Source organism: Spizellomyces punctatus, assembly GCF_000182565.1.
Source record: "Spizellomyces punctatus DAOM BR117 chromosome Unknown supercont1.4, whole genome shotgun sequence".
NCBI lineage: Eukaryota > Fungi > Chytridiomycota > Chytridiomycetes > Spizellomycetales > Spizellomycetaceae > Spizellomyces > Spizellomyces punctatus.
This window is the reverse complement of record NW_015971540.1, coordinates 1,383,191-1,401,862: the sequence shown is the minus strand read 5'-3', so window position 1 is coordinate 1,401,862 and position 18,672 is coordinate 1,383,191. Positions and strand designations below refer to the sequence as shown.

Sequence of the window (18,672 nt, the reverse complement as noted above, 5' to 3'; positions counted from 1 at the left end):
GAGCGAGATGAACAGAAATGAGGGAACTCCGCTCGTGCAGACGCGCCTTCAGGACATTATGTAAGCTAACCAGTCGCAGGCGCAGTTACCATGCCTCACAATTACCCAAGCAACTCAGAAAACCTGGGCTTTGGTGTCCTCCTCGTAGAGATCACCTTCAACCATGAGCAAGCTGGAATCAGCAGACACCCTAGAGGGCGATGAGCTTCTGGACGACTTTGTGGATGGCGTAGAAGAAGCTGCAGACTTTGTGATCTCCGATGTGGGAAGCGATGCCGAAGAGTCTATAAAACCGAGCACAAAGAGAAAGGCAGTTGAAGCCGCAGATATCGCTGAAAAGCCCAAAAAGAAGGTGAAGACAAAGAAACAAGGACATGGAGTGGATGCATCGGCACTTTTTGCCAAAGAAGGTATTCGTGTCGTACGGTACCTAGCGACCTTCACTTTTTCTAATACAGGGAGACTTTAGGTTTGCCATTACATGACTGTTCGGGCTGGCAACTAAAGGGCGACGATAACATTTCTTTATTTATTCGCGACTTTCGTACGTATATTGTAATACTACTCTTTTCACTTTCTTGAGAGTGCTAACTGACTCCTATAGTCTTCCCATCTGATGCCGCCAAGTTTTTCTCTAAGAGTTCAAACCTTCCCCCAGGAGCTCCCAAAGTGCTAGTCCTGGCGAGTTCAGCGATAAGGGCGGTAGAGGTCTGCAGGCTTGTTCGGAAGACAGGCGATTGCAAAGTTGCAAAACTCTTTGCAAAGCATATGAAATTGAAGGATCAGGTTGAAGTTTTGAAGAAGGACACGTTTCCTATTGCGGTAGGGACACCCAACCGGATACAGAAACTGATTTCCGATGGTGGAGGTACGTATCCCACGGCTGCTTGTCATCTCTCCTTGTCCCAACCTTACGCGATATGTAGGTGCACTGCGGCTAGATGAGCTTGATTTCGTCATTGCGGACGGAACACATAAAGATCAGAAGGAGCGTACATTATTTGACGTTCCAGAGGTTAGAACCGATTTTTTTCAATTACTGCATTCCATCAAAGAATCTGCACCACGGGTTCGCTTTTGTATATATTAGATCAGACCAGATATCGTGTAGCAGATAACGTATTTAACCAAATCTAAGCCTGTGAATCACATTCTCTAGATATTCTGGAGCTTAATGTATAAATAAAATGATTTTGAATGGGGTACACTCAGAACGGTTTATCTGCGTTTGCTTCCTAGCGGAGTCGCAAAACTTGAATACCGTTTCACAGCTTGTGCCAAAGCCGCCTTTTCTCCAATTCGTAATATCAATGCCCAACGGAGATTGGATGGTCCCTCCGGCTGATGAAAGTTAATGAAACATGTCAAATACCAGCTTCTGTTGCGAAATAACCTTGCAAGGTGAGCAGGCGAGCACCTACCAGTGTACGCAATCGTTTCTTATCCTCTTGAATACCAGTCGTGTAGCGTGCACTTCTTTTCTCCGCTAGCCACAGAAGGGTTGATGAGACAGCCCGTCCGAGAGGCGACGGACCCGCCGCCTTAACGGGTACTTTCCCCCCCACTCTTCGGTTCGCTTTACTGGCAGGTGTCACAGATTTCACGGTCCACCCACCAGATGCAAGTTGTGCAACATAGCGTTGCAGCTTCTCTACATCCTCAACCAATGAAGAGAAAAGATTCGGGTCTGCGTAGAGAATATGTAGAAATGTGAAGAGGGTCGGTGACGCTTGGCCCGTGGATGTGAAATGGAAATTGTCATGCGACGAGTCCTCCTCGTCTTCGGACCCTGCAACTGAAGACCCTTCTGATGTTTCATCGTCATCTACCTTATCCTCATCATTTTCAGATTCAGGTTCATCCTCACTCTCGCTGCCTGCACCATTATCGCTAAGGAAGTCTTCAACCACACGCCGTGCTACCAAGTTCCAAAAGTCTTGTCGTTCTTGTATTCTTTTCAATGGCATCTTCCCTTCCAAACTCATCACGATATCGTCCATGGACACTTTGACCTCATCAAACGGGTTCTCCTCTTCTGCAAAACCGTATCTGTTTAAAAGAGCAGCGTTGCTATGATTCCCGTAGGTATTAAAAACCTCCTCGCCAGTTTTGCAAGGCCGTACAACGGTCATTTCCAGTACATCATTAGTGTCTGCGAGAGGGTTTTCTTCGAATGATTCCAGATCCACCTCCTCGTCATCCCGAACCCACTCATCGGGGTCATAAAGGGAAGGTGTTCGCTCCTCTACTTCGTCGTCTGCATCCTCGCTTTCCGTAGCGCCGTTAACTTGCGCTCCATTTTCAATTCCGATATTTTTCTTGATCGTATTCGTGTCACTCTCTCCTTCGTCAGCATCTGAGACGTCTTCCCAATTCCCATCCTCGTCCTCGTCGTCATCCAAACCAGTACACCAACAAGGCCCATTTGCCCCACAGTATGGGCACACATCTGTATCGGTTTCAAAATGGACATGCTCTGCACCTGTTTTGTGGTTGAATATATCGGCTAAAGGTACCTGTTGCAAAATTACGCACCATTCAGATACTATAGCTTTTTACGCACCCATCAATCACTTGCCATTGAGTCGCCATGATATTCATCCACCTGAAAAGCACGGGATGTTACAAGGGATGTCGCATTGAGGAAATGCTCAAAGGTGAGCAAAGATTTGTCTGGAAACGCTTCTGGATGGTCGTTGATAATGGGGAGTATCATGGTCTCATAGTCGTCAAGGAGTAGCGCTTTATCCGCAACAATATCATCGCCAAGATCCGTCCCATTTAGCTCCTCCAAGTCTTGATCGCTCCAAAACATTGGGAGGTTTTCGCGCTGGGGCAGAGATTGAAGGTAGCCGCTCCATGGGGAGCGAGCGCCGAGAGAGAGCTCGTACATCAACGCAAAAGCAAGCCCGAATACTCCTCCTATCTCTGCTTCTTCGATGATATCAGCTATCCCACAGTTCTTCACGGAGACAACTGCGTCTTTTGAGATCGTACAAACTAACAAACGGAGAGGTTGTCAGACTCCACTCCTCTAAATGTCCCCCCTTGCTTTAACTGCCCGATTAAGTAGTGCAGACCTGTGTCCCCTTCCAAAAGGTTCATTTTTGCAATGACACCAAAGGCAGGTCCGTCCGCTACAGCACCCCTCACATTGGGCTTCAATTGAATTGCATGCTCATCGTATACAACGCGATGGCTCTTGAACCATTCTTCGAGAATAGCCAGCGTCTTTGCGGCCTCGTTTTCTTGAGTTGCGGGCATTTCGAGTCGAATGAAATGCCTCGAAAAGACGCTTGCTGGCAAGAAATCTCAGCTTTGTCGCGAAATGCATTAATCCGGATTTATATGACTATATCGAGCGTAATGAGGAGACTTGCGTAAGCAGACCTTAGCTTCGTGAGTCGAACTGAGATGGCAACTGCCAGCCTCGTAGCTGCCAATCCGCCCGTTCTTCTGACGTAAATGTTATCCACTTTTGCCGACAATGGTTTTGGGCGCTTTCCAATAATAGTTTCTGAAAAACATGGCTTCTTTTCGGCTTCTGTCACCCTCCGTTGCGTTGCGTCCGATCTGTTGTTGCTCCTTGCCCATGCCCATGCACAGCACTACCCGATCAATTGCCGATATTTGCCATCCAGGTGGCAAACATGACTTGGGTGCAAGCCATATTCGAGAGGCTCGCGGAGGATTTGCCCTGCGCGAGTTTGCCTTAGAGGAAAAGTACTTCTGGGATCACGAAAAGGAGATCATTCGAGAGCTCCAGGCCAAGTTACAAAGGAAAGAAACCGAAGTATTGAAAAGATTGGATGCAGATCCAAAAATGGATCCTGAGTTTCGAGAGGAAATTTTGAAGGATGGGCGAAGCGTATCTGGGGTGCATGGCGCCGATGCTTTCAAGTGAGTTGCTAACTGTGGTGGTAAACCTGCAGACACTGCGATTCATTAATAAAGGAACTTTGATTGAATTAAGGAAGAAACAGGCCGCTGCCGAGGAGCAATACATCCGTAACAGGGAACGGGAACGTTTAGAGAAGCTTAAGGGCAGTGTTCAGTAACACTATAGTTGTCGGTACTTCATACGCGATTATGGAGGAGTTACTGCACATGCTCGCAGCGCGCAATTCTGGTCTCAGATACTATCTATTTAGATTCTATGACCAATAAGTGCGAGTACCTTGCTTTGAATTCGCTGTTCGTGACTTCTATTAGCTATCTATCTGTACAAAGACAAACGTGCAGTAGGTGTTTTTCGGTTGCAGAAGTACCCCAATGGGGTTAAATGTCCTTGCTACCTTCCCAATTTTCAAGCCAATGAAGCACTAAATAAAGCATCGTAGTGCTCCAGCATCAGCGCTAATACCCCGCAACGCTCCGTTAATGGTGCACAGTTTTCCATGAACACAGTCCTTGCAATACTGTTGGGCGTTGCGCTTGAGATAACATCCACCTCCAGCCGGATCAGCTTAGGGGGAGGCAATAGAGCGGGATATATGAAAGGGGTGCCATCATCATTCCTGCGGAAGCCAGGTATGGGACGGGAATCCGTTAGATGCGTGCCTGGGCCTGGGGTACATGGTCGAGACTCTACGAGAGGGACAGGCAGAAGAACGGGACCAAATGCTGACGCCAGGCCATGGATGATATTGTATGAGGGGCTAATTCCGCTTATGCTGAGATTGGAGCAGAAGGGAAAGTCAGTCTCAGAATATCCACTGGTGCTGATCAAGGTATGTCTTTACCGATTCAAATGTCCAACGACAGCCTTCACGAAAAGATATTGTTTACGCGACAATTCTTTGAAAGAGGAGCGGAATTCGGCCACACGATTCTCTTCCGACAACCTCGCATTTCCTTTCAGGCGAAGAGGTTAGAAATAAATAAAACCAGGCAAAAAGTATCTTGCATACTCACTCATAACCCCAAGGATATTCTCCAACACGTCATCAGGCAGCAAGACTCCTGATTTCAGTTGATATTCCCCTGCAGTCACAGGACCTCGAAGATACGAATAAAAGTTCCAGCACATTATTGGTATATCAGCTTCATCTACCGCCGCGGTAGGAGAGGTCGGGCGGGCTGTCGGAAGGACATCAACATCACGGACGAGGTGTGACAGATCGGCATCTTGAGCCAGGGTTGAACTCGCATACAGTACAAGGAAGTCATTGAGAAAGATAGTTTTCATAACGTGGGTCTGACGATTCGCATTCATGCGGTCATCCTCAGTGCTCATTGGAAACTCCAAGTCTCGATCACGCGTCGGCGGTATCTGCACACATGCCTTCTCTTGTTCAGATATCAGAATACCTTCGTCTGTGTCATCAGATGGTCGAAACCCTGCCTTCATTTCCACTGCATGAGGACTAACGAACCGCATTATCGGGTCGTACATCAACAAAGGCGTAACTTCCACCCCTCGGAACCGAGAAGACTCCCGATCACGACGGGAAGGTCGGACCGGGAATATATGATCCGATGTATCCGGAAGCAGAGGGCTGGTTGGCGGGAAGGATTCACTGGGAGTGCTTGGAATTATCGGCAAAGAAGGTGCCGACGATACTCTGGACAACGCGGCACTGCGGGTTTCCTTCTCCTCAGTATGCTGTTGTGTAATTGGCACCGCTTCTTCTCCCGCTAGCCCTAGATGATCCTCCTTTTGAGTTGCCTGCTGAGCACTTTCCGGTCGTGGCTCCTCTTCTACATGTGAGACGCGTGCCTTTTTATGATTTATCGCTTCCAGATCAGCGTCAATGTCGCCCTCTTCTTCATTGAGAAACTGCTGTAACGCCCTACGCGCGGAGTGCCGACGGGATGCAGGTGTGCTGGTAGAATCATCCTCTTCCTCGATCAAGAAAATACCAAGCTCCTCTAATTCGGTGGTAACTGGATTAGATTCATCTTCAGCAATTGATGAAACCTTTGAGCGGACAAATCGTCGAGTTAGTGCTCGCCGTGCACGCAATGCAAAAGACCGTGCTTTGGCACGATTCTGCACAAAATCGAGTGTATATCGCGTTGTAGAGCCAGCCGGCTTCCACACATTCTTGCTGTAATCTCTATTGACAATTGATTCCCTTCTGCTCCTTGCGGTCAATGTCTTATCACTCAAGAATGGGTTGATTTCGTCCTTCCGATTGACGGGCTGTACTCTGTTCGGGTCAATTGCTGGAAGAGTTAACTGCTTAGATTGGGTCTTGGGCGGTGGCTCGGAAGCCATGCGCCGACGTTGAAATGTGACGGTGGTGCAGACAGGTCCACAATCTGGTTTATCATATGAAGCGGTATATGCAGATATGCTGTGACCACGACGTCGAGATGATCGACTGGGCATTGCTGGTAATTCGGCTACATCTTCACTGGTCACTTCTGTCTGGAGGCTCGATGTGGAAGGGCGAATTCCGATACCACCATCGCTGCCTCTACGCCGGCGTGAGGTACGATCCTTATCAGCGGTTCGCCTAGCAAATGGCGCATCAAAGGAGAAAGACGGAACTTCTTCATATTCATAAGTTCCTGACTCGCCAGGAGACGGTAAACCCACTCTTGGTAAAGCAAGGTCCAATTTCTGAGGGGGTAACTGTCCAGCAGCTACATCCAATGCGCGGGGAACAAGTGACGTTCTTTGTCGACTTTTGATGCCGAGTCTGCTGGCTGGGCCTTTTTTGTCTTCCTCATTCCCATTGGCGTCCTGAGCTGAGAAATCTGGTGTTCTTGATTGAAGTGGATTCCAATTCACGGTTGTAGGAAACAGCTGTAAAGCCATTAATGTTCTGCGTAATTGCAGGTGACAGCGCCTAAATCTGCAGAACAGCAACCAAACAAGCTTGAACTTATTTTTTTCCCGCTTTTTATCTGTGTAAGGTAGGCATACAGAAACAGATTCCTCTTGGCCGTGTCATATTGGGGTTTACCTTGCAGTTTAGAGGCTTGGCAAGCATTCTTGTCAGTCAATGGCTATCTTTGTGATGGTTCCATGTTAGTCTCGGCAAACAATAAGTGCTTGCGAAGTTTCTATTTTCGACAATTTAAAAGTTTATTTTGCGCATTCACTGCCAAAGCGCTCCTTTGACCCTCACCGATCACCGGAGCCAGCGGAGTCGAGTATTATGTAAATATGGCTTGACAATGCCACCCCGTCCAGGTGGACGAGGGAGACGAACCTACGATATCTTGTAATGTCCAAATTTGATGATATTCGAGAAGAGGAAGTATTTGTTCATCAGACTGACGCGGGAGGAAGTAAGTCCAATATTCTTCCCAACCGTACATACTCATCTTCCTCTCTTGGCAAATATTTCTTTTAATGTACTTGACGTCAATTGCTCTGACCTTGGAGAATTATGTTTTATTTTTGTAAATATTTATGAATTTGGCCTATAGATAAATAGTCAAAAGCTATGAATCTCGTTGTGGAAGTTATTTAGAAGATGTGCTCTGTCTCGCTCGGTCCTGGGGTATACTAGCCCTACTATCTTATTCCGTCTCCATGGCCATTGCAAGCGTCGTAAGTCACAACGATACCCACGGTTGTCCCGAACGAAACAGATGTGCCAAGCGTAGTCTTTATTTGTATCCTCACATAAGATGCAACCATTAATTCTCCGATATCAAAATCCTTATCCCAAAACCCCGCACGTCCCACATATGAAGCAGCAAAAACAAGCTGTTTTCAGGCCAAACAAGCAGAAAGGGGACACATACCAAAGAATCAAGCCAACGCATCTTTGGCACTGATTATTCCATTTTTGTTTACTGAACGCTTTGACGAGCATGGCCACAGCTGCATCTTCGCTACATAGCCGGAGTGCGCAATCCATGAAGAGCCTCCTTCTAAGTCCACCGACTGTGGTGCATCGTCCCGAGTACGATCCGCGATACGTGGACTTGTCACCGGCACACAGAGAATACATGCATGCAAGACTCTATGGAAGCAAGCGAGAGAATCGATTTTTGCGTAAGCCAAAAGTACCTTTTTTTACCGGATCCCAAGTCGAAAGGAGCGGGTTGCGATCTTACTGACTGTCATCCTTTTGAACGCTGAAAGCGAGGAGCAACAATGAGGCGAAAACCCACACAGCAAACTATGCGGATGAACAACCACCGCAATGGATGAGTACTATGAAGAGGGACTTTGCGCCCAAGAGAGTGGACAGGGGGATAATGACCAAAGAGACGACCTCTGGTATGCGGAACGTTGTGGTTGTGTCTGCACACTTGGCAGCTCGTTAAAGCTGAAATTTGCATCTGATGTCCTAATAGTTGCTGAGGACATCAAACGTTCCCACTTCACTCTGGAAGGACCAGATGGTGGTGAATTGATACTCAAATCCAGAACCAAAGAGGATTTTCCGGCCCAAGATCCCACGGTAAAGCATGAATCGGACGGATGCCAATGTACATCTGCTCTGCTCACGGTAATTCTGTAAACCCTGCTTTTTGAAGGCCGTCTCCACAGAGAGTTATAAAGAGACACAAAAGAAGTACCAGGTGCGGTTCATCTATATTCTTTCACGTATTCAATACTATGAAGTTCTGATCTCTGCGACACCTTGCAGCGTTATCCAATAATATATCGTGACGAGGAAGCTGACGTTGAAAAACATCAGAGTACCTACAAAGACACATATCATAAGGTATCTATCTGTATGATAGAATACCAGATATTCGTTGCGACTGCCGACTGAATCACTCTGCAAAAGCCGCAATTACGCACACGTTTCCGTTCGGCACGTCAAAACAAAGGCATCACGCACATCTCCCTCGGCACCGACAGAGTTAGTTACGAAACCACCTCTGGCAACGCATTGCGTGCCTTACCACCAATTCCTCCTGCGGATTATGAGAGGCTTGGTTATAAGTCGAACGTATTGGATTGTCCGGATGGAGAAGCTCCCATCTGGAAGAGTTCAGCGCGGGAAGGTAAACAATCTATTGGACGAAAAGATAGACGTGTTTCCGGTCCTAATCTCCATCATAATGGATCCTATTTGTTTCTCAGCGCACGACAATATTCCCGCTAATTTAGATTTCGACTCCCTTCGGCCCGATATGAAGGCTACGATCAAAGATCTGCGTTCCACTCATTTCACCGTGAGTAACTAGCTGCCCTTTCAATGGCAAAGTACCGCCTTCTTTGCTGATGCTTTGGCATTCGACAGCTGGGAAATGACCCAACTCTCCCGCGACAATCTCAATATACGGCATCTTTTCCACCTCAGAATCGCTCCTCTCAGGATGTGACTCCCATTACTCCACGTGGCAAGTTCGTCCCTAGCCATGTGCTAGAGGAATACGACGACGATAGACGGACCGGACGGACTACATCTCAAGAGGAGTTTAAGAGCTTTGAGGTTGTCAAGAGACACAGTGATAGGGAGCATCAAGATCGGAAGGTACGCAGTGTGGTAGGATTGAGACACCGCAGAGTTCGCACGCTTACCAAATGGCATTCCCGATATGCAGCGCAGCGACGGTACCAGTAGCATATGCTTTGGCGCTGATACGGACGGCCGGTACCGCACGATCACGTCTACATCCTATAGTGCACCCACTACTGCAGTCACCCGACCCGTGTTGCATGCCGTCCCTACAGCAACGGGCCACAACCTTCTGCAGCATGATCCAGCTGAACCCACACCGCAATCAATCTCGCAGACATGCTACAAAGGTGTACAGGATCCACTCGCCTATAGGGCCTCCCAAAAGCAGTCATCAGACAGCAGGAGCTATCTTCGCCGGGAGCATTTCTTGTTGGGTGATGAGGAGAAAGAAGGTGGGGTAACAGGTGGCACTTGTCAGAGGGAGGCTTTCAAAAATCCCATGGCAGCTGGGGACACAAAACATATCAGAGCCGCTGGGGTGAAGGTCGGCTCGGACACATTGGCAACGCTCGATGTAGGAGACAAAACAGGCGAGAGCCTTGTGACCGAGTAAGTAAGATTTTATTTAGGATGCGTAGGTGATGACTGACAAATGCACTGGCTTAACGAGTCTTCATTCCAGCTACGAAACAACCACCCATTCTACCATTGGTGCTTTCCCGTACGCACCAGAGCCACCGCAGCCCATAGTTCACCCTGCCTCGACAGCAAAAGCATATATGCAACCAGACCTTGACACTCCTGTGTCTCTGTTGGGTATCGGGTCTGAAGCGCGGGCGCTTACGACTGTGACGAGACAAACTTATATTCCGCCTGAGGTAATGCGGTACACGCAGAGAATAGTGCCGCAGAGTATGGCTGGCAACCGTTGAGAAAGGAGTCTTGAAAAAGGAACGGAAATACGGGCCGGAGGGGGACGTGCAAATTGAATTTTCCTTCCTAAGCTCTCTTCCATCATCGTAAATTCCAAAATTGTAATTACATCCCAGCAAAATTCACATTCTGCTCAAGAGCTACCCTACCCCTTTGGGCTCCATTTATCGCCCCAAAGTACTGTATAACGCTCGAGGTGACCATCGGTCCTATGTCAAAGAAGAGTCGTTGTAAATTACAAACGACACGCGCCAATGAATACCGGTTATGGCAACGCATAACCAGGAAGGCCTACATACCTTGGCAAATCTCTCCATACATAGCTTTGTCCCAGACGCAACCAACAGGCTGCACACAATAATGATGAAAGAGTATATGATAAATTCGTCCTTGTAACTTCCAAGTTCTAAGCAGAAACATGAGAAATTCAATACTGTCTTGAACATCGCCACCGCCAATTATAGCATGTACAAAGCTACTCACGATAACACAACACCCCCCAATCCTCTTCATTTACTGAAGGGATCTCTGTCGGCTCCAATACAACAGAAGCACTAAGAGTTGCAGTGGACGGCTGAGTCTCTTTTACCGGGCGGTAGCACGCTTTCTGCTCGACACAAAAGTCTCTAGTACAGTATGAACAGGCGGAGACGATAAGAATTGTAGAGTTGGGAGGACAGGAGCACTTGCAGAACTGCGTTGTATTTGCTGATTGCACCGGCTGTGTGAGGAGTTCGCGTCAATAACCTTGCAAACGCTCTAAACCGCAGTGTCCAGCGAACCTGTAGCAGACCCAGTAGAATCAAAAGGACAGGCAAAAGGCGAGATGCCGCTCGTAGTATCATGGCTGGGTAGCTGGCGACAAGCAAGGCCGACAAGAAGGTTGAAATCGCAGGGGTTTCGTTCAAAGAGCACAGCGGAGCGGCTGTGAAGTTCATCTTCCGTTGCGCGAGTGCACGTGGACATTTAAATGTGGCGCATCTGGCCGATCGGATGGATTCCGCTCAGGGTGTTTTCCTGCAGGAGATCTCGGTGTTTTTCCTTGCCATTTCCACTCTCATCCAATAAAAGTCATGTCAGATATTGCAAGGATAAAGTCGCTGTTGAGAGCCATTCCCGATTTTCCCAAAAAGGTTGGTCGAATTCTGTTGCTGTTTGTGCCCAGAACTCACTACTAACGCCTGAATTCTCGTCCTGTTGGTAACTTTTAGGGCATCCTCTTCCAAGGTAAGTCTCGGTCCAAAGTCACTTGTCAGATATCTACAGACTGTGAAGAACTATGATCTGACCAAGCTATCTCCGTCATCCTTTTCTATACCTACAGATATCTTCCCTATTTTCCAAGACCCACTTGCTGTCGAGGTATGTATTGTATTCTCGGCTCTGAAACAAACATAGCAGATATCTGGACATGCAACTCATGCCATGTTTCAACTCAAGACCATTGTCACCAATATTGTCCACCACATTCTATCAACTGGTCTTCCAAAGATTGACGTAATTGTTGGTACGCACAACACACATCCCACAGATTTCGTCAATGTGTAGGTTTCCTTACACAGATGCCTCTTTCATTTCATAGGTCTAGACGCTCGCGGATTCCTACTAGGTAAGCATCTATGCAAACTTGATCACGTATAGCCTGCAGCCGACTGAGGTCATTCATTCCCTGCCACCAGGTCCATGGATTGCCAACCGCCTTGGTGCCGCTTTCGTTCCTGTCAGAAAGGCTGGTAAGCTTCCCGGCGAGACCATTAAAGTAGCTTACGAAAAAGAATACGGAACGGTTAGTTCTTGTTCAGTGTGATATCTAAAGGAAACCAGTAAGCCTGAAATTTAACTCAACATAGGACTACTTCGAAATGCAAGCCAACGCCATCAAGACCGGCCAAAACGTGATCGTCCTCGATGATCTAATCGGTAATAACCAATATTGATACCCTGCCCGATACGCCCGTGCTCAACTTACTAATGTTTCGTCTTCTCTGTCATAGCCACTGGTGGAAGCGCCAAGGCAGCTGGTGAGCTTATCGCCAAGCATGGGGGCAAGACCGTAAAGTATATCTTCCTCGTTGAACTCAGTGCTCTGAAGGGATCAGAAAAGCTAGACGCTCCAACGTATTCGTTGGTTCAGTTTGAAGACTAATATATGGTTTAGATAGTCGATGGTATAGTAGAGGTAGTGTAATTATTTGTCTGCTCAATCAGATAGAACTTCCAACTACGCCAAGATATATAGAATCAGAATTGTCAGACTTTGAATCGTGTATCTATGATTTTATCGCTCCTACAAGCGCACGTCACTGCAACAAGTTTGCGTAGCAGCTATGCCACATCCCATCAAACACCCAAATCCACTTCCGGGATCCAAGAGCCCACTTCCTCTAGTCCCCCACCTGCGCCATGGCGGGCCCTTCATCTCTCTGCTCGTATGTCCCTCTCTAACCTCTTGGACAACCATGACATTTAAAACCGGTCGTCCAGCAAACTGTATCTGCAAATCTACCGCGCCGAGAGCTTCTATCCCATCCAGCGCCCGTAATTGGACCTTGACTGGCCCGTGCTTCGAAGCTTCACGAACCAACAAAGCCCCATCTCTCCCACTCACCATATATGCTGGTATGCTAATAGTGTCCACCCCATTCGATAGACCAGGTCCATCGAGACCTTGCTCGGCACCACTTGCCATGGGGAATATGAAGGGTTCTACATGATTCATGACCACCACGCCAATTGCTCCTGCTAGTTCTGCCCAGATGGCCTTCTCCGCAAAGAGACATCCCCCGCGTCGAACAAACAGTAGTCGACCTTGGATAAGACGGTGATCCTCAGGCGAAAATGGATGGCACCCATACTCGACATCTCTCTCATCATCCAAAACAACAAGAGAAGTATTTATAACTTCGCTTGGTAACATTTGAGGTCCAAACTGCGCAATGGCCAACATAAAATCACGCTGCAGAATCTCCCCATTGTCATCATGGAGATACGCCTCGAGTCGGGCACCTTGATGTGATAGACCATTGTCAGGTGATCGAGATGGCTGCAGTGGGTCGCCCTTCGCGGGGCTGGTAAGAAAGGAGATACCCTTTTGAGGGACTTTGATGATATCCGTAGGTTGAACGTCCTTTCCGTTCATCTTCGTTACTCTGTAACCTGCCCCAGTTGGGTCTCGCTCGACTTGAAATTGTACGCCCGCAAAATGATCGGCAATAAAACCGTCGGCAGACTGAAGGTTGTCCATTAAAATGTCAGCCTACGTTACGCACCACGCGACCTGTAAACTGGTACCTTTACGATCCTCGCACTTTGATAGACCGATCCATCATGAGGTTCGACCCTGGATTAACAAGCACCACAAAAGAGAAGGAAACGAGGGGATGTTACCGATGACCAGAGTACATCACGGCGCCAAGAAGCACCACCCCAAGAAAAGCGTCCAAAACTGCTCGGAGACCGTACTTGAATTCGAAAGGCCGCATCTGCAAAGGCGGCGGATTGTCTGGTGAGTTGACCAGTTTCTTTATGTATTCATCTGCATCCGTTGGCCCGTCTTCGCCGACCTGTGTGCCTCCTATCAGGTGCTTGATGAATATGATTTCGTCCTGAGGAAGAGGCGGGGAATGTTCCACCGGGAGGTAGTAGGATGTCGCATTTGAATTATGGATTGGCATATAGCGGTCGCACATGGGCTGTGAAGATGGTCTCGGGGGTCTTGTGGAGTTGTCTGGTCTCCGCGTATCTGACTCGTGCTTTAGCAGATCGTAAGAAAGAGACAAGAAATGTCCCTCTGATTGTGGAACAGGAGTTACAAATGCGACACGCAACAAGGACCACAATGCAATATTTCCACAGGTACATACCAGTCGTAAAGACGTGGTTGCCATCGTTCACATGAACGAAATTATCTACGAAAATCCACATGCATGGTTAGTCCTCGTCCATTGGCAGACTTCCCGCACAAAGCCCGATCCCACCTTCGTCGAACAACAAATAAAGATACTTCAATGTCTCGCTCAAAAAGAAACTCTCCATTCGATCATCAAGCTCCCCTTTCACAACATCGGCCAAAGCCGCAAATCCACATTGGACACGGGTTGATTCCTCCAAGTCCATCACTATCTGTTCACCAACTTCCAAATAATACGGATCCTTAGTAGCCTAACAGCGCAAGTGGCATCAGTTGCTGCCAAGAGCATTATGAAGCCATCCAATAACTGACCTGATACAGCATGTAAGTTGACTCAATCAACTCAGGCCGCAAGGGATATATTGCGATCGCTGGAGCGCGGGTTTGAAAATCAAACCGTTCCGGTAGCGATCGGTACCGTCTCCAAATTGTGTAGTAAACTTGATGTAACTTTATAGCGTTCTCAATGTCTCCTGCCAACACCTAGAACAAACCGCGTTGACTAGCCTCTTCAATATTTGCAGACTCGCGACACATTCTCACCTGCAAACCGGGAAAAAAGGCTGCCAAGGAGTCAACCCAAGTCGCAGCCAAAGCTCCGCTGAACATGTCCACGTTCCGATAAATTAATCCGCGTTCGTCTTTAACAGCGTTCATTAAGCCTCGGTAAGCGGCATCGAAAATGTCTAAATAGACGTATTCGCCAAAAAGAATGTATGCTTTGAGGAGGTACTATGTAAAATGCAGCGTGTTAGCTCAATATGTACGCGTCGTTTTTTCAAGATATATCAACCTCATAGAAAGAATCGATGCCCGCACCGATTCCCGCCACTGTGTTGTACCACTGAAACAGTCCAAGTAGTCAATACTTGCTGTGATATGGCATGTCTCACGCTTCTACCACCTTGGCATCTTTAACGCTCAGACTATTGCCAACGAGGTCAAGTGGAGATCGTTGTGCCCACACACGTAGTAGTGCCTATCCAGATGGTAAAAATACAGAATTCCACATGGGAGAGGACGCGCGATTACAGACATACTTTTTTGGCAGCATCCTACACAAAGCAATTAGACCAATTTCTCATATTGGTAATGTTTCACTACTACACAGAGTGTACTGGACATACCTCATAAGTAGCATTTCCTGTCAGACGGGTGAGCACTCCAAACTCCAAAATTAACGTCCCAGCACCTGCCGAACAGGTAACTTCCGTCTCATGAGATAAAACACCGTATTTCAAATTAACCTAAAACAGCATCCACCGTCAGCGCTTTTCTCATAAACAGACTCGATAAATGCAAGCATCTACCCGCGGCCATGGCATCCCTGTTGGAGTGTTGAACGCGGGCATCAACCTATCGGCGAGCTCCTGGGCCAATAACAACAGTTCCCCATTGTACCATGCAATACGCGATCCCCACTTCTCTTCCGTCGCCAAGATATGCGCAGAAAGCAACGCTCCGAGAACGCGAATGGTCACTTCGAAAACCTGGACGCGGGAATCCTGTTCAAAGTGCACATGATCGATGACAAGACGCACGGCCTTTTCAAACTCGGGTTGGTCACGCATTATCTAGGGTCAATGTATGAGCGAAAGAAAAAAATGTCTCATTCTCAACACGAACCTACCGCATGGGCATCTAGGGAATCGACGAGCGTTAATGAAAAATTACCCAAGACATCGTTCACATTCCTGCATGAAAGATACACGGTAAGATATCTCTATAGCCAAAGGAGAGTCTGATATAATCTACATTCACATACCAATTTCCTGGATTGTCATCCTTGGTACGACCATTACAGGCCAGAGGGTTCAGTTCGTCCAGCGGATAGGCATGCCTCAAGTAATTCTGATAGCCATGGTCAAACATTTCTTTAACTTTATTCCTGCATTCAAAGCACATGAATGAATATCACGTTGAGATAACTGAATCAGCAACAATGGCAGCTAATTCCGAAAACAACCTTAGTTCCAATCGTCGTTCCACAGTCATCCCTTTCACACTTGCATGGTCCCCCAACAATACAAACAATAACACCGAAAACCATGCTACCCAGACCCCACACGCTGCTCGCATGTTGACGAACAGTCCTAGAGAGCAAAACTATGAGATTCCCCTTGTCGTTAACAACGTTTTGAGCGTCCTCTTTCCGGCATCTGTCGTTTGCCGCAGATCGTCAACCAAAACTACAAAACGTACACATTGACCAGTTCACGCATATGATCACGTGATGCGTTGGGTTGTAGTCAACTCACCAACGCGAAAGGTCGTTTGTCGCCCTGCAGTGACCATGACCCATTTTAAACCCCTCCGCCGACGGTATTTTGCTGTTCGACATGGCCAGTCGGAAGCCAATGTGGAGAAAATCATAGTATCTGATCCTGAGGTCGGGTGTATACGGTATGGGCTGACGGAGGAGGGACAGAAGCAAGCCGTTCTAGCGGCAGATCACCTCCGCAGAATCCTACCATCTGCCAGCAAAGTCCAAATCCACACATCAGATTTTCTTCGCACCCTTCAAACAGCAGCTGTTATTGCTTCCAAATTCCCTGATGCAACTATTCACCCAACGCCTTTGCTTCGTGAACGACGGTTTGGAGAATTCGAAGGGCAAGCGGATACTTGTTATCGTGTGGTTTGGGAAGAGGATGCAAAAGGACCCAAGGCGCAACTCGGCCCTGGAGTAGAGGATACGGCACATGTTAGAGATCGTGGAATGACGGTTATCAAACAGCTGGAAGAGCATGGAGAAACTGAAGTTGTGATCTTGGTTGGGCACGGTGATACATTGCAGGTATTATGTATTGGCCAGAAACAGTCTCCTCTGTCGATGGTGGAAGTGGCCTGTTTTCCTCCAATACTTACATTATCTGCTCTAATCTTACCAGATCCTGCAAACCGCATTCGAAGGTCTCGAAGCATGGCAACACAGATCGTTAGCTCTTCTTCAGACGGCGGAGGTACGTGAACTCGTCGTTCGTAGTGCAGCGAATTAGACATAGAATGTCGGCAACATAGTTCCAACCATAATAGTAACTCGCACACCTTGTGAGCTGACATACACTACATATATGCAACTTGAGCTGCGGAAACCATAGCGATCGTCGTTCGTAGCATGATGTACCGGTCGATGCACACTTTAGTTTATATTAATTTCCCTTCCCGCATGTTGGCCGTCGACTTTGTTTGGGTAGCGATACCGACTGTCGAACTACCTGAATGCGCCAGAGGACTGTCCACTTGATAACCAGCCATTTCATCCTGTACCGAAATCCGGCAAACTCTTTTAAATTTACAGGATAATAACTAGCACAGAACATGCAGCTCCCCGCAAGGGCCCATCACATATCCGTTTACCCCAATGCCAGTCAGGGCAGAACCCGCGGAATTTGGTACTAAATAGGTGCGGAAAGATGCTTCATAAATAATCAGATGTGCCTTCAACATGCCCAGGATCATTGCAAAATCCAACCTGTCCAGTCCGGTTTGTGGCGGGCGCTTGGCTCTATGAGAGGTGACTATGACGGTGCCCACATACGGATGATCCTATACTCAGACTGCAGCTGCACAAGAGCAGAACGCGGGCGAACACATCGGGACCACTTGCCCTTCATCTATGGAAACAGACTTGGGTATCTTGTCGATGGAGCAAATCATTGGAACACTCCTTCAGGATCCATATAATATCAAAATTCATAACAGTTAACATATTAATATTGTTTTTATTCGCCTTTTGGCGCCATGAGTGACGAAACTCTATTGTCAGGAGGGACATACTTTCTACGCATCGGTTGCAGCTGAACAGTTACCGAGCTCCAAACTTTGGAATTACGAAACATAATGGTACACAATCGCAGATCCTGCGATTATCTATCTCGCCAAAATGACATGTACCAACATGATGGAAGGATGTTATGAAATATTACATGGAATATTGACTGCATATCGATAGTGATACCGCTGAGTCGCAAGTGGGATCGGCAGAGTACAATAAACTTGCCTGAAAAGTACGCCGATCAAACAGTTCTTTGTTGACGAGAAACAAGAATATGCTTACTTTGCTGTGTGTATCTTGGGCTCAACACCTATAGATGGGGGGGCAACTACTCTGCTCGCATCAGCGCCAGATTACAACGCACAGAAACATCTGTGTTCGCGTTTCCCTTCCAGATGCGCTGCCCCGGTCCTTTCAAGAGCGCAAACGATTTTCCGTTGCCAAAACTGCTTGTAGTTTGAAAGTCGCAAAACTAGTTTGCCCCCCTAGGTTGTTTTGGTGGAAATGGACACAATAAATGTGTAGACTTGTCCTAGTGAGCGCGTGAAATACACAAAAGAGTTGTTCGGTGGACGGTCAGCAACCCCCCCTCCGAAACAGAACAAATGGAGGTTACCCCTACAAGAGTTCATAGAATACTGTGGGAAATGTCCCAAGTTGAAGCTGAATAAAAGTCAAGTGTTAAAACCTCCTCCGCTGGTTAAAAACAGCAACCTCAACATAATCAT

The 18,672-nt window shown here is 47.5% G+C and overlaps 8 protein-coding genes across 10 annotated transcripts; 5 read left to right on the top strand and 3 right to left on the bottom strand.

Annotated features, from left to right (window-relative positions):
- Window positions 1-153: 153 nt before the first annotated feature.
- On the top strand, window positions 154-1,214 carry SPPG_02932 (uncharacterized protein). Its single transcript, XM_016751220.1, has 4 exons — window positions 154-410; window positions 470-544; window positions 605-868; window positions 927-1,214. Exons 1-4 carry the CDS (start codon window positions 164-166, stop codon window positions 1,088-1,090), a joined length of 750 nt encoding a protein of 249 aa, XP_016610509.1. The 5' UTR covers window positions 154-163; the 3' UTR covers window positions 1,091-1,214.
- Window positions 1,059-3,275, bottom strand: SPPG_02931 (protein-lysine N-methyltransferase). Its single transcript, XM_016751219.1, has 4 exons — window positions 3,081-3,275; window positions 2,579-3,000; window positions 1,422-2,516; window positions 1,059-1,341 (listed from the first exon to the last, which is right to left on the bottom strand). Exons 1-4 carry the CDS (start codon window positions 3,262-3,264, stop codon window positions 1,219-1,221), a joined length of 1,824 nt encoding a protein of 607 aa, XP_016610508.1. The 5' UTR covers window positions 3,265-3,275; the 3' UTR covers window positions 1,059-1,218.
- A 149-nt stretch (window positions 3,276-3,424) lies between these two features.
- SPPG_02930 lies at window positions 3,425-4,309 on the top strand. Of its 2 annotated transcripts, none has more exons than XM_016751217.1 (2): window positions 3,425-3,900; window positions 3,978-4,309. In XM_016751217.1, exons 1-2 carry the CDS (start codon window positions 3,527-3,529, stop codon window positions 4,030-4,032), a joined length of 429 nt encoding a protein of 142 aa, XP_016610506.1. In that variant the 5' UTR covers window positions 3,425-3,526; the 3' UTR covers window positions 4,033-4,309. The 2 variants fall into 2 exon arrangements, with proteins under 2 accessions (XP_016610506.1, XP_016610507.1); XM_016751218.1 differs by having other exon boundaries at window positions 3,974-4,309.
- SPPG_02929 (uncharacterized protein) lies at window positions 4,071-6,766 on the bottom strand (the record flags this gene model as incomplete). Its single annotated transcript, XM_016751216.1, has 3 exons — window positions 4,071-4,673; window positions 4,743-4,854; window positions 4,915-6,766. 3 exons carry the CDS (start codon window positions 6,764-6,766, stop codon window positions 4,307-4,309), a joined length of 2,331 nt encoding a protein of 776 aa, XP_016610505.1. The 3' UTR covers window positions 4,071-4,306.
- An 890-nt stretch (window positions 6,767-7,656) lies between these two features.
- On the top strand, window positions 7,657-10,389 carry SPPG_02928 (uncharacterized protein). Its single transcript, XM_016751215.1, has 10 exons — window positions 7,657-7,957; window positions 8,048-8,185; window positions 8,263-8,369; window positions 8,446-8,490; window positions 8,559-8,636; window positions 8,703-8,922; window positions 9,002-9,093; window positions 9,162-9,395; window positions 9,466-9,932; window positions 10,006-10,389. The coding sequence occupies exons 1-10, from the start codon at window positions 7,774-7,776 to the stop codon at window positions 10,253-10,255; spliced, it is 1,815 nt and encodes a 604-aa protein (XP_016610504.1). The 5' UTR covers window positions 7,657-7,773; the 3' UTR covers window positions 10,256-10,389.
- An 834-nt stretch (window positions 10,390-11,223) lies between these two features.
- SPPG_02927 (adenine phosphoribosyltransferase) lies at window positions 11,224-12,595 on the top strand. Its single transcript, XM_016751214.1, has 8 exons — window positions 11,224-11,389; window positions 11,468-11,483; window positions 11,581-11,618; window positions 11,697-11,763; window positions 11,839-11,865; window positions 11,936-12,042; window positions 12,107-12,176; window positions 12,251-12,595. Exons 1-8 carry the CDS (start codon window positions 11,330-11,332, stop codon window positions 12,400-12,402), a joined length of 537 nt encoding a protein of 178 aa, XP_016610503.1. The 5' UTR covers window positions 11,224-11,329; the 3' UTR covers window positions 12,403-12,595.
- On the bottom strand, window positions 12,424-16,339 carry SPPG_02926. 2 transcript variants are annotated; one of them, XM_016751213.1, is made up of 16 exons: window positions 16,133-16,339; window positions 15,932-16,054; window positions 15,797-15,860; window positions 15,477-15,740; window positions 15,294-15,413; window positions 15,207-15,221; window positions 15,071-15,145; window positions 14,960-15,010; window positions 14,710-14,898; window positions 14,479-14,649; window positions 14,234-14,417; window positions 14,120-14,164; window positions 13,820-14,046; window positions 13,719-13,738; window positions 13,548-13,596; window positions 12,424-13,485 (listed from the first exon to the last, which is right to left on the bottom strand). In XM_016751213.1, the coding sequence occupies exons 1-16, from the start codon at window positions 16,243-16,245 to the stop codon at window positions 12,544-12,546; spliced, it is 2,652 nt and encodes an 883-aa protein (XP_016610502.1). In that variant the 5' UTR covers window positions 16,246-16,339; the 3' UTR covers window positions 12,424-12,543. The 2 variants fall into 2 exon arrangements, with proteins under 2 accessions (XP_016610502.1, XP_016610501.1); XM_016751212.1 differs by having other exon boundaries at window positions 13,548-14,046.
- Window positions 16,340-16,459: 120 nt separating this feature from the next.
- On the top strand, window positions 16,460-17,263 carry SPPG_02925 (uncharacterized protein; the record flags this gene model as incomplete). The annotated part of the gene is made up of 2 exons (XM_016751211.1): window positions 16,460-16,963; window positions 17,058-17,263. The coding sequence occupies 2 exons, from the start codon at window positions 16,460-16,462 to the stop codon at window positions 17,163-17,165; spliced, it is 612 nt and encodes a 203-aa protein (XP_016610500.1). The 3' UTR covers window positions 17,166-17,263.
- Between the last annotated feature and the right edge of the window lie 1,409 nt (window positions 17,264-18,672).